The sequence below is a fragment of the Misgurnus anguillicaudatus genome, chromosome 20 (genome assembly GCF_027580225.2).
Source record: "Misgurnus anguillicaudatus chromosome 20, ASM2758022v2, whole genome shotgun sequence".
In the NCBI taxonomy this organism is placed as follows: domain Eukaryota; kingdom Metazoa; phylum Chordata; class Actinopteri; order Cypriniformes; family Cobitidae; genus Misgurnus; species Misgurnus anguillicaudatus.
This window is the reverse complement of record NC_073356.2, coordinates 39,143,782-39,156,898: the sequence shown is the minus strand read 5'-3', so window position 1 is coordinate 39,156,898 and position 13,117 is coordinate 39,143,782. Positions and strand designations below refer to the sequence as shown.

The 13,117-nt window shown below is 38.3% G+C and overlaps 1 protein-coding gene across 1 annotated transcript; it reads right to left on the bottom strand.

Annotated features, from left to right (window-relative positions):
* Positions 1-734: 734 nt before the first annotated feature.
* Positions 735-12,959, bottom strand: LOC129455982 (cilia- and flagella-associated protein 69). Its single transcript, XM_055220779.2, has 22 exons — positions 12,737-12,959; positions 12,599-12,655; positions 12,461-12,526; positions 12,004-12,113; positions 11,836-11,912; positions 11,098-11,196; positions 10,868-11,020; positions 10,524-10,701; positions 9,595-9,718; positions 8,776-8,824; positions 8,557-8,678; positions 7,167-7,392; positions 6,924-7,088; positions 6,677-6,792; positions 4,296-4,414; positions 4,092-4,173; positions 3,225-3,417; positions 2,983-3,105; positions 2,596-2,672; positions 1,908-2,105; positions 1,738-1,824; positions 735-1,662 (listed from the first exon to the last, which is right to left on the bottom strand). Exons 1-22 carry the CDS (start codon positions 12,815-12,817, stop codon positions 1,546-1,548), a joined length of 2,619 nt encoding a protein of 872 aa, XP_055076754.2. The 5' UTR covers positions 12,818-12,959; the 3' UTR covers positions 735-1,545.
* Between the last annotated feature and the right edge of the window lie 158 nt (positions 12,960-13,117).

Here is a 13,117-nt window from a genome sequence, read left to right as displayed (position 1 = left end):
TAATGGACAACACCATACGTTGGTTATGCGCATGCTCAAAGTATTCTTCTCTGTGTATAGTGTATAGCTGTGGCAGAAGTACAGCGCCCCATACTGGTCCGGCATATATACTACACCGCTTTCAGACGGTTTCAGTGGTTTCGTGTTTACGCGCCACCTGGTGGATAAGAGCGATATTGCAGAAAGCCGGCAATTCTTGTCATTGACAGGGAAGCGTTTTCTCTTAATTAACGAGTTATCTTGTCAATGGCGGGGAAAGAGTTAAGACTTATAAAACAAAGCAATATTCCCATCACAGATCATCTGCAAGTCATATCCCGCCCCGCAAGCCCATTCTCCCATTAAGTTTCTTATTTTTGGGGATCACAACCTTAGCGTGGGAACTGGCACTTTATAAATGAGACCCCAGGTGTAAACGAACACGTGTCTCTCTCATCCACATGTGATCCGATCAACCAAAACGCATCCCTATACCAGGTGTAAACAGGGCCTAATGCTGCGTTCCAGGCAACCTGTAACCCGTGTTTTTCCAACCTTCTACCCGTGAAAGTGCACTGGAACGGCAGTCAAACACGTGACTTCCTACCCGTGAACTCATACTAGATCGATGTACACACGGTTCCAAGCTCTGACTTTATATAGCACGCAAAACCATACAAAACAACAATGGCCGCCCCCACGGATGCAGTGTTTCTGCAAGTGGTACAACAGTGGGAATACACTTTAGGACAATATAACATTGCAGTCATTTAATAATTATATAATAATAATAGTAAATAATACACACGATTATTTATTACAATGTTATGTGTCTAAAACAATATGTCTAAGACATGTTAGGGTGACGTAAATTCCTTGCGCTCATGTAGTTTGGCGTGACTTGCCTGGAATGCTACAAAGTCGTGAGTCGTGGTTTGAAGTCGCTCAAAAACCTGCCTGGATTGCAGCATAAAAGCCAATTTATACTTTTGCGTCGGGGTTACGCCGTAGGGTACGCCAGACGCTACGCACGTAGGCAACGCCGTCATGAGCATTTATACTTCTGCGTTTGTGTTGCTCTGCAGTTACACCGCCGAAATGCGTAGGAGGAAACATAATGCATTCACGCCGACCAATCACAGATCCTGCGGTCCGCGTCGTTTCGACGTGTAGTTACATTTTTGAGGAGGTGCACGTCAGGTACTACGAAGGGTACGTCGACAGGGTTCGCGTCTATGCGTGTGTTACGGCGTACCTATAACGCGCACCTAACGCAAAAGTATAAATTGGCCTTCAGTCATACAATCACCATGAAACACAAGCGATTTGACACGTGTGTGTGGATCAGATGTCAGCAGGATAAGAGTTTGTCCTGACGTTTGCCTTCACTGATAAAGACTGATTGATGTCAAATAGCATTTTTAATCTGAAACACCAGCGATGTTTATGACTGTATTTTTGGATAATGAAATCTTACTGTAAGCACAGAACAATCAAGGTCTTTCAAAATAATGCCAAAGATTTAAAGAGTAGTATGTTGTAAATATCAATGTCATTGGCAATGGTTTATTGATCTGAGACGGTGTTCGGAGGGGTCTTTTGTTTCGAGGGTCCCTCAAGGGTCTCGTCTGTTGTCGCTTCTTGGCCCCTGGTGTTGCTTTCTTCTCTTAGCCTTTTGAACTCCTGACATACACAGAAATCGCTGGAATGAGTCCCAGAAACTTCAGGACAAATCAAGTGGAGATTAAGATTTCAGACCTTTAAGATGCTGTAGTTTGATGTTCTGGCAACATAATTTCTCCAGGCCTCCGTAGCTAACTCTCTCTGCTTATGAGTGAAGATTATCTGCAAAACACAATGACATCAGTCAACCTCACCAAATACTGTACAGCATACAAACACACAGCAGTCAATGATGAATGTTGTACCTCAGTATACATGCGTCTCTCCTCCTGCAGATCTTCATGTTGCTGCCAGCCCAGAATGCTTTGCTGCAGAGAGCGCACGTGACCGGCTGTGTCATCATTGATCTGTTTCATGCTCTTCAAGGCTTCTTCATCTGATGAAATGGGTGTCAGTCCCTCATCAGACAGCTCAGCTGAGACCTCAGCCCAAACCTCAGCCACCTCACACACACACACACACACACACACACACACACACACACACAATTTAAATTAAACACGGAAGATTACGGAAGATTCTCTCGAGAAACCAAGCTCGTTCATTTTAGTTTATGATAAGATGAAAAGGAGCACATGATGCGCTGTTCTCTGATAGTGACGAGCTCCCTGATCTCTGCTTCAGTCCAGTTTGCAGATATTTTCTGGTAAGCTTCATTTAAATCCCTGTTTCAAAAAGCTGAACCATAACTTCTTGTTTGCAATGACACACACGTCCTCACTACGGTTTCTTGCTTTTGTTCACACAGGACGGGTTGCATAAATGTTACAGCAGTGTTACAATGTCTCCTATACGGGAGCGATCCCAGAACATTAACGGGACGTGTTTGTGATCACACAGAAGGCTTATCTGGGATCAAAGTGATGTGTAAATGTGTGTTTAGAGATGTGATCACTCATGACTGTCTGCTACAGAGAAAGAGATTTGATTTACCTTGAAGTCCAGGTATTGGCTGATGATGCTGAGTGTGATGTAATCTTCTGTACTCAAACCCGACAGCCGTTTAAATCCTGCCGTTTACAAAAAAAGGATTTGTCTGTAGTCGCAGCCTACTCAGTAGTTTAATGATTGTGGTTTTAAAAAACACTACAAAGGGCTCAAACAAAAACAGCAATGCAGTATTTAAGGAGATCATATCTTTATATAACAGATGTTTTTCTGGAACAGTAAAGAATAATATTAATCTGATTGATAGCTCACTGTTGAAGATGGCAATATTTTCCTGTCATGCTACAGATGATATTGTGAATATAGGCTGATAATCCCATCATTACCTTGACTAACATATAAAGAGAAACCATAGCATGCTTTGGGCTTTACCCAGTTTGGATAATATGCAGTAGATGTTTGCACACAGGCTCTCTGACACGTCTCTGACTGAAGCACTGAAGTCATGTGATGACGGTTCGTCCTCAGTCTGTGAGATGATTGGCTGCTTTACGTCTATAAGCAACATCATTAACACAAGATGAAAGTTTTTTTATTCCAAAAGCAGTACTGTTATCAGACTGCAAAAGCGTTTTTACTACCCGTGATCAGTCTGTGATGGATCTGTCTTGTACCTGTGATGATTCCCCGCTGGTCTCGTGTGATGCCCATCAGCTTCTCCTCTTCCCTCCAGATCTTTAAGAGGAGTTGTGGGGCAGAGGCGTCTTTCTCTCCGCACCAGCTCAGCATGTGTGCCAGCGCCTGCCTGTTTTCACACAACTCCAGCAGCGTCCCGATAAGCATGCTCAACATATGCCTGGGGCTCACCTTCACAAAACAACATTAACTAAAATATAATATCCCATCACCGTGATGCCCAGCCGTCTGCCCTGCGACAACCAACCGCTTCCTTTCATTTTTTTTTCATTTCATCTTTATAATTCTTATTCAATTTTATAGCATAGTATTTTATATATAGTACATCTTATTTAGTACATTGCCCAGTGACAACCAACCATTTCCTTAAATTTTTTATCACATTTTTAATTCCTTGATAATATATAATATAGTACTCAATCTTCTGTCTCTCTTTCAATGTTTTTTTCCTACAGTTTTTCTTATAGGAGGTTTTTTCAAGTCAGCTGACATTAACTTAACTTCGATCTTTCTTCTATACGTTACATGATTACTCCGCTCACTAGTGCGGTTTAATCTGAGCCGCTGTACTATGCTGCTTTTGTGGTCTCTGATTTTTCTGTCATCTCTGGTTTTAAATTGTACACTTACATCTGTTTCTTATTATTATTTTATTATTATTACAGTTTTTATTATTAGTTGTGTTTTTATTTTTGTAACCCTATTTTCTCTTCATTTCTTTTTATTCATCATTGTACAGCACTTTGGTCAGCCTATGTGCTGTTTTATCAATAAATCAACTTGAAACAACTGAGTAATTGTGAAAAGTGCTATAGAAATCAAATTTAATTCAAAAATTGAATCACCTGCAGCAGGTGCAGGAGTAGATGAATACCACGTCTCTCCAAAAACACGTCCTCGGTATTGAAACAGCCAACGACACAGGACCTGTGGACGCACACATCACAACATCACATCTAATCAGTAGGACCACAATCAAGGACTTTACAAGAGCAGTGAAAGCAGAGATACAAGAGTAAAAGTCAATCTGTTAAACGTGCGTATCTCACCAAACACAGTCGACAGTGGACAGAAGCAGTTTATTATGACCCAACCCACCAAAGATCAGATGAGGATCCATATTCAAATACTGAAGCAAAATCTCCACACCGTCACTGCCAAACAGCTCCTGTACACACATAAATATAGACACAAACAAACGCACAAAAACACACATTCATATTGGTGCACATGGACGAAAGCTGAACCCACTTTAAGTTAAGGCTTGTGCACGTCTCCTTTAAAAACACATACAGCATTCAAGATTTTCTAATCCACACCTGTAATTTAAGCATCACCTAACAACAACCTACAACTTCCATCATAAATGCTCCTGATAAACTACAAACAATCATGCCACATTACCACCTTGGGTGTGTATTATTTTCTATTCATTCAACGCCCCGTTGTCAATTATTCCTTACATAATTATTATCTTGAATCACAAGAAAACTTGTTTTAATCATGTGGAACCGATGTCCATAATTGAATCGTGTAGATCCAACAATATTTTATTCAGTGTACAGACAATGCAAACAATCCATTATGTGTGAAATGATGTTTTCTCTGTGTTTTTGACAGATGAACCATCAACATGCAGGGTTAGGGTTCTGTGCTAAATCTACATTCCACCTAATAATTGAAATCATTCATTAGAAACATATTGTAGATTGGTTGAAAGAGATGTGAATAAAAAACGAGATTATGTGACTTTTGATAATTTACCTAAATTGCAAAGAAATGATCTGCGAGAGTTAAAAACTGACAGATCTATAATTGTAATTATAGATACACAATACGAACATTGAAAATGTATCTTTTATAAGAAATTAAAGGGTGATCCAACAATTACTTTTAAGAATGTAATTCATAAGACACTAAGTAGTGATATTACTAAAAATGAATTTGACTTTTTAAAAGTGGATTATCCGATTACACCTGTGATATATATTTGACCAAGAATACATAAAGATCTGATAAAACCACCAGGTGGACCTATTATTGCTGGTATGGGTTCATTAACAGAAAAAATGTAAATATTTATTGACTTTTTCTGAAACTTTATCATCAGAGTCTTCCTTCTTTTGTACAGGACTCTATGGATGTGATTAAAATATTACAGTCCATTATATTACCTCATAACCAGGTACTATTGGTGACATTAGTTGTTGAGTCTTGATATACCACCATTCCATGTGATGGGAAGTTTAACCTCAGACGCAGTAACATCATCAATAATGGCTACTCCTCCTCTCGCTTAAACTTCCCTCAATATTACTGCGAGGTCAAAGTGCTGCAAACTAAGTGCCATACAATATAGTTCTCATTTTTTATCCGATTAAAAAATTGGCACTTGCTCGTGTAACTACTCATGTAACAGTCTTTAAATAGGGAAAACATGGAAGTGTTTGGTGGCTTCTAATTTCATCCATTAATTTGGATCCTAAGGAATGAATGGAGCTAGGCTAAATGCTAACACATTCAAGATGCGCTGTACAAAGAATAAGTGCACATATTAATTAAAGATATTTATGTATTAATTTGTCTAAGTTGAGGTAAGAAGTTAGAACATAGTGTGTTGTTTTCCTTTAATAATTCAACTATGAACATTGCACAAAATAGTCCAAGTGTAAATAATCAACACATGTATTTTTGTATGGCACTATCTCTTAAACTTCTTTTGTTTAAAGCTGTTTTATTTCATAAATTGATATATTTCCAGTATTCACAACATATAGCCTGTCTTCTTCTAATGACTTAAATTGCACTTCATGTTTTCTTTTTTATATATAGATATATAGGCTACACCGCCCTTCCATTGTACACTACATTCAGACATGACTGTCAGAGTTCGCCCCCTAGTGGAAGTGAAATGTCATTTAAATCATAACTCTGTATCAACATGGGAGAGAAGCTCATTCCAGCACAAGAGTCTTTAATCTACAAATATATTTATACTTCATAATTGATAGAAAACTTCCGGCTGTTTATCGGCCATCATGTGCAGTGGAAAGGCGGCTTTAAAGTAACCATGCTGATTTTAAATCAGACAAAGATGACCGGCGATCTGGATAAAAATGATTTCAGGGCAGCATTTGGCCCGCGGGCCTCCAGTTGACAAGCCTTGCCATAGTGCATGTTGAGTCTTGCTCTGAAATCATCATCATCATGGTGGCAGGGTAAATAAGGCCTATAAATGACCAGCAATGACCCACAACTCATTCAAAGTTTTATTTTTGGGCTTTGTTATGTAGGACAGGAGGAGAATATGTCTATATGTGCTTGTACATAAACTGAACTTATATTTCACTGCTTTGCTTTCACAATTGTTCATTATTCCAAAGCAGCTTAACAAGATATAGAAACAATGAAAACACAGAAACTATCTGACCTTCCTGTGCATGTCCCCCTCACAGAGCGCAGACAGAATCACCTGAATGTCCATCTGTATCTCCAGAGAAACATCATCTTCTGTCTCCTTTTGTCTTAAGAACCAGCGCAACACCCCTCAAAACACACACACACAATATTAAGTCAATCATCTATTAGTAATGTAATCAGTAAGGATGACAGGAATGCAGATGTACAGCAGTGTTACAGCTATGGGTTAGTTAGGATAATGAGATTGTACTAGTTACCCAAAAGCTGCCCTATTCCTCCCTGATCACAGAGGTCCTGGATCACCAGCTCATTGCCCAGACACACCACAGATCTAAGCACACGAATGCAGTATCTCATCTGCGCCTTCTTCCCGCCACGCCCACCCGTGCCATGGAAACTGTGACCCTGACCCCTAAAGGAGTCTGCCAAGGAATAAAGAAGAAAATAAACTGATAAATAAACTGAAAATAAACTGGCTAAGGTTATAGAAGTGTTCTTACCTTCCTGTAGACACCAGTCCAGCAAAAGCAGCAGACAAGTGTTGGCCTGACACATAATGTAGTCATCCAGCATCAAAGGTGCCAACATGCTAAGTGTTGCTAAAGCCTGAAGCTGCAGCTCCTCCTGCTGGCTGGATGTCCAGCTGCGTCTGCTGCTATGGATGTCACATGATCTCGGTTTGATCGAAAGCATCAGAGCCAGCATGACGCGACCCTCTTTAAACAACTATTCAGCATATAAACAACACACACACTATACCAAAGGGGTTTATGTAAAAATAATGATAAGAAAATAAGTTCTAAATCACATTCTGAATTTCAACTATTACTTTTAATATTGATGGAGGAATAGCTTCAAGGGGTCATATTATCAGATATTTTTAGATGTAAAATAAATCTTTGGTGTCCCCAGAGTGTGTATGTGAAGTTTTAGCTCAAAATACCATATAAATAATTTATTATAGCATGTTAAAATCGCAAATTTGTAGGCCTGAGCAAAAGTGTGCCGTTTTTGGGTGTGTCCTTTAAAGGTGACATAGAATGATTGAACGGAGTATTTATCCTTGTTCTGTGATGTGACATGTAGACAAAAAATGTTGGTTTGGGTCTGTAATGCCTTAGAAGCTTCCTAAAAACCTCTCTCAGATAGCTCTATTAGGGTGCGGGATTTTAAACAAGTGGTTTGGCACCTATTTGGCTCCCCCTACTGGCTTAACTTGCAATCTCATTACTGATTGGCTGACTTTGCTTCCACTCAAAAAATGTAGCCAATTATTTTAAAGTGGAGGGGCAGTGAGATGCCTGTGATGTCATAAGCATCAGTTTTTCAGATTGGACTGTTTTCTGGCTGACATTTCTAAAAGAGGAATTTCTATGAGACTGAGATGTTCAGCATGTTTAGCACTTTTTGTATGTTTGTGAATGTGGGTAGACTACCATTATTCAACAAAGACAAGGTAAAAATGGTTTCTCATTCTCTGTCCCCTTTAAAATGCAAATGAGCAGATGAAATGCAAACACTGATCACAATGATGGTGGTTTGTTGTAATTGAAACTCAATTGTGCTGTCAAGTCCTTCTTTTCTCCCTCTTTCTCTCTGAACTAAATGGCAGTGTTGTGGTTGGATAGTGCAGATAAAGGGGGCGGTATTATTGTAATTCGCCTTGCTACCTACCTCACAAAACAGGGGAAATCTGAACGACCTAATTTTTCACATGCTTGCATAAAATGGCTTACTCAAATTAAGTTACTGGGTTAATCTTTATCACATTTTCTAGGTTTATAGAAGCACTGGGGACCCAATTATAGCACTTAAACATGAAAAAAGTCTAATTTTCACGCTATGACCCCTTTAACACAAAACATCTCATATAATTAATTTTTAACAGACCTGCAGAGCAGCCAGATCTTTAGACAGGACAACAATCACATTCAGCAAGAGTTTTTTCATCTCAAAGTCCTCTTGGTTGAAGGAAAGCCTGAGGTTACGCACCAGAGGATTGTGACTCTTCACTGACAAATACAAAATATTGTTATTCACTGCGTACATTTTAAACATGAGCTGAAATTATGAGCACGTTACTGCTGATAAAACTCAGGTGAAACTTACACTCTGGAAAAGTGGCAAGCAGTGCGAGATGTTTGACAAACCCGCTCTCCTAAAACACACACACACACACACACACACACACACACACACACACACACATAATAAGACCTGATGTGTAACAGATTGACCTAAATAAGTGGGGTGCCAAGCAGGTTATCCATACAAAGGAGTCACACATTTAAAAAAATAGAAACCCTTAATATGTGGATGAAGTATTAATAGACAGACAGAAAGGTTTCAATTAATCCGCTTGTTAAGTCATGACATAAGAATACTGTTTCCTGGTCCCGGAGAAATCATTTTAATGAAGGGTACTATTAAGATCACTATTTATTCACATAACAGATTTAACCCAAACATTTATAAACTCACCGTGTACATTGCAGTCTCCACGCTCACAAAATCAACAACAAAAATATAATAATAATTCATCCACAAAACATCCATCCATCCATGTCTGCTCATCTCAGATTTTGTTATGGAGATAAAATTTAAGATGGTCATTTTTTGGTAGTTTTACATTATGATACGAGTGTGTATATATATATATATATAGCATTTTCTTTTTGTTATTTTCTTCTGGCATCTGCAAGCGGTTGGACCAGAAAGTGTTGCGTGACGTCAGACTTAACAAGCAGACAGACACAGTTATTCGTTTTTAAGCAAAATATCATTTAGTGAGGACAACTTCACAAATGTACAGTTAATAATAATAATCATATATGTATATATAGGATATATGTATATTTCAGAAAGTCAATGTTCAATTCAAACTTCAGTTGATCATTTAGCAACACAAAACCTTTCTCACAGACTCACAGTCAAAGGAGCATTTGGATTGGCTGCAATCAGTGATGTAAGCACCAGTAGGTCATTCCTCAGCTGTTGATCATAATGACGAAAACCATTCAGCAGCTGGTGTAGAAACGCCTGTTTTAATGAACTGTCATACAAAAGAGAAATCATGACATCATTCAGAGGAAGTGACTGTGATTTCACATAGAAAATCAATTATATGTCACTCAAAAGAATGCAAAAGAAATAAATAAGAAATTATAGTTTCGTGAAGAAAAGTCTATTTTAAACCATTAGAGCCACTATTATCCGATACATGATTCTACATAAGTGTGTACTAGTACATGTTAACAATATGCAAAGTTACAAATCCCAAAGTAAACAATGACGCAATGAAATCTCTTTTCTTGTACTACAATGAGCGCAAATATTGTAGGTAACAGTTTACTTTGGCAGTGAGTTGACATGGACTTGATGGAGATGCACATTATCATAATCCCGCCCACTTCTAATTCAAAATTTAATTAAAAATTTACTACTGACTGGCTCGTATTGATAAGGTAGTAAAGACGATCGAAGGACACTGTGCCTTTCAGAACGATGAGCTTTTGAGTTGACGCGTTTCAGAGAGGCAGGGCATAAAGGAGGAACAAAAAATTTACGGTATGTGGAAAACAATGTGGTTTTTTTACCATAAACCATGCAAACACATTGTATTAGAGCAAATACACAAAATAACGTTATTTTTAGCAACGTCACAGGTGCTCATAGATAATTTGTATACCCCCTTCCACATTGTAATTACTGCAATGTATTGTACTAAAAATCAATTTATAAACAGATATGTGTGACATTATGAGAATTAAAAACAACTGAGTTTGTAAAACATAAAATTCTGTAAACATTATGTATGCATGTAAACCATATAAATGATCTTGATATGCGTTCCTCACTCTATACAGTCCATGTTACTGAGCTGAGTGGTGACCTCCTCTATCGATCCGTTCTCCAGAAGATTCCACAAGATCTCTGAAGAGCGAAACAGAATCTGCCCAGATGGGTCACCTTCGCTCATATGGTAACAGATCTTGTGAGCGGCCTGAGCTTTCAGCATTAAATTACAGTTCACATCTGCAAAGACATGCATTTAGATTAACCCTTTGCTGATATGCAAAAAAGCAAATGAGTTTACACTTCATTCAAAAATAAATTAACACTTGGTAAGCCTTAGGATTCAAGTATAAGTCTGTAAATATTCTGATGACCTCATCTCTAACGACACAGGAAGTGATGTCACCTGATGTCCGGGACAAGATCTGGAGAGTGTGAAGAAGACGCAGTTTGACTGACAGCTGATTTTCCATGAGGGGCAGTGACATCACAAGTGTTTCAGCCAGGCCGCTACGTTCGACCATCAGCCTTCTGTAATCAGCACGTGTGGGACAAACACCTGAAACACAAACAGACAGACAGACAATAATAGACAGTCAAGGGCTAAACATCCACACATGACAAACCATAACCCACCATCAAATCCAGATCTGGGGTTTTCACAGGTGTAAAAAGCGATCACAGAGGAACAGATCTGATGTCTGATTTCTTGGACTGGAACTCTCATCAGATAACCTGTTATCAGGCACAAAATCAAAACTTGTAATCAGATGCATAATATATTTATTCCGTTTCAGAAATGATGATTAAAGCAATCAATCAATAATGACCCTCGCACACCTGTTAATAATACATGCATCTGGAAAAAGACCAAGATTTGGTCAATAATTAGAAAAAAAAACAAGAATGATCCTGCTCTCGGCCAGTGGCATATTTTTTTATAATTTTCACAAAAAGTTTAGTAAACAACAGACCCTTACTGTTACTGTTTCTTACTGTTTGCCCAAAGGGGTTGCTTCAATGTTTTATAAGTTGGGTAGGAGCACCACCTGGTGACTAATAGCGGAAATACGGATTGCCGGAAAAACTGGCATGGAAGCGTTTTCTCTTAATTAACCAGTTAACTCATCCATGGCGGGGAAAGAGTAAAAAAAACAATTAATTAATGAAATACATTCAAATAGTCACACTGTAGCATCACAATAGACCCCTTCAAGGTTTGTAAACATTGAATGACTATCGGGTACTATGCTTAAAGGAAAACACCCCCGTTTTTTTATATTTTACTATGTTCTTACCTCAGCTTAGACAAATCAATACATACTTGAGCTTAATCTTTGTTCAGGAGAAATAATGAGATAGATATGAACTCACCCATCTGAGACAGACAGCCCATCACTACAGTGTCATAGTTCATCTCATCAGAGGACTTCTCCTTTAGGAAGGGTCGCCTTAAAGACAAAGCATTAATGAGCACATGAATACACACACACACACACACACACACAACTTCAGTGATACAGGAGAAAAGTAAAATCATACCCGCATATGTGGAGTAAATCACAGAGGATTCTGGAATAATCTTCATCATCTGTTGCTTTCTCAGCACAAATGTTTATAATCTTAAACACGTCTGCGAGATCCCTCAAAACCTTCACATTTTAAGGAAAACTGCACTATTCCTTAGATAGTTTATTACTCATCATTACATATCGTCATATCATGTCTATTCACATCATGGAAAATCATCAAGTTACATTTCAAGAAGGAAAATGCTGATTGTCATTTAGTTAATTGGGGTCAAGGGACTTTCGAGACAATTAGACATCACCAGATAGGATTATATTTACACGAATAATTAAAGTACATACTTCACATCACACAATTCAATTCAATCAATTAAATTATATATGAAGCTATAAACTTGGAGTAAGATTTTGCTTCAAAAAGAATATATTTGAATGATAGTCTGCCAATAGCATTTGATGTTTTAGGATACAAATCCTCGATGACATGTCTTCACCACTTTCTTCAACATGAAAATGTGTCTCTCCTTCAATGAGGACTGTAAAGAGATTCATATTTATTTATTCAGATGTGACTTTTATTACGCAGCAGTTAAGTAAAAGTGTCTTACAGAAACTGGATCTTCAAGCAGGCGAATGACTCGAGACAGCTCGTTGAATCTTACAGCCTAACAGGGCAAAACACTGAGATCAGATAAATGCGATCATATAAAACAACAACATCAAATCGACAGCTGTTTTCGACTCACCTCATACTGATTTACGGACTTTCTCTCAGTAAAAATCTGTTTCGAAACGAATCGGCTGATCTGTGTCACACCGGACAACATGTTTAATTTGTTTTAAATTACTACAACCCGTAAACTCATCATAACTTTTCATAACGATTCTTAATCCGCTGTGTCTGTGTGTGTTTATAGACGATGGCGACAAGAACGGGCTTTTGTTGCTATAGTAACGTGCGCAGTTTAATGAGCCCCGCCGATCGAGAAACACTTCCCATTCAGAAACCAAAATGCTGGTCATCCCGCGAACTTCTCTGTACTTTTTTACGTCTCTTTACTATGTTATTATTTTAAGAATAATAGCCAACATAATAGCCATGATGAGGTTTAATGAACATTGATTTA

Coding starts and splice junctions, on each gene's coding strand:
- LOC129455982 (XM_055220779.2), bottom strand. CDS start 12,817: ATGTTGTCCGGTGTGACACAGATCAGCCGATTCGTTTCGAAACAGATT. Junction 8,679..8,775: donor GCTTGCCACTTTTCCAGAGT/GTAAGTTTCACC, acceptor TGTATTTGTCAG/TGAAGAGTCACAATCCTCTG. Junction 1,663..1,737: donor CAAACTACAGCATCTTAAAG/GTCTGAAATCTT, acceptor TGTGTATGTCAG/GAGTTCAAAAGGCTAAGAGA.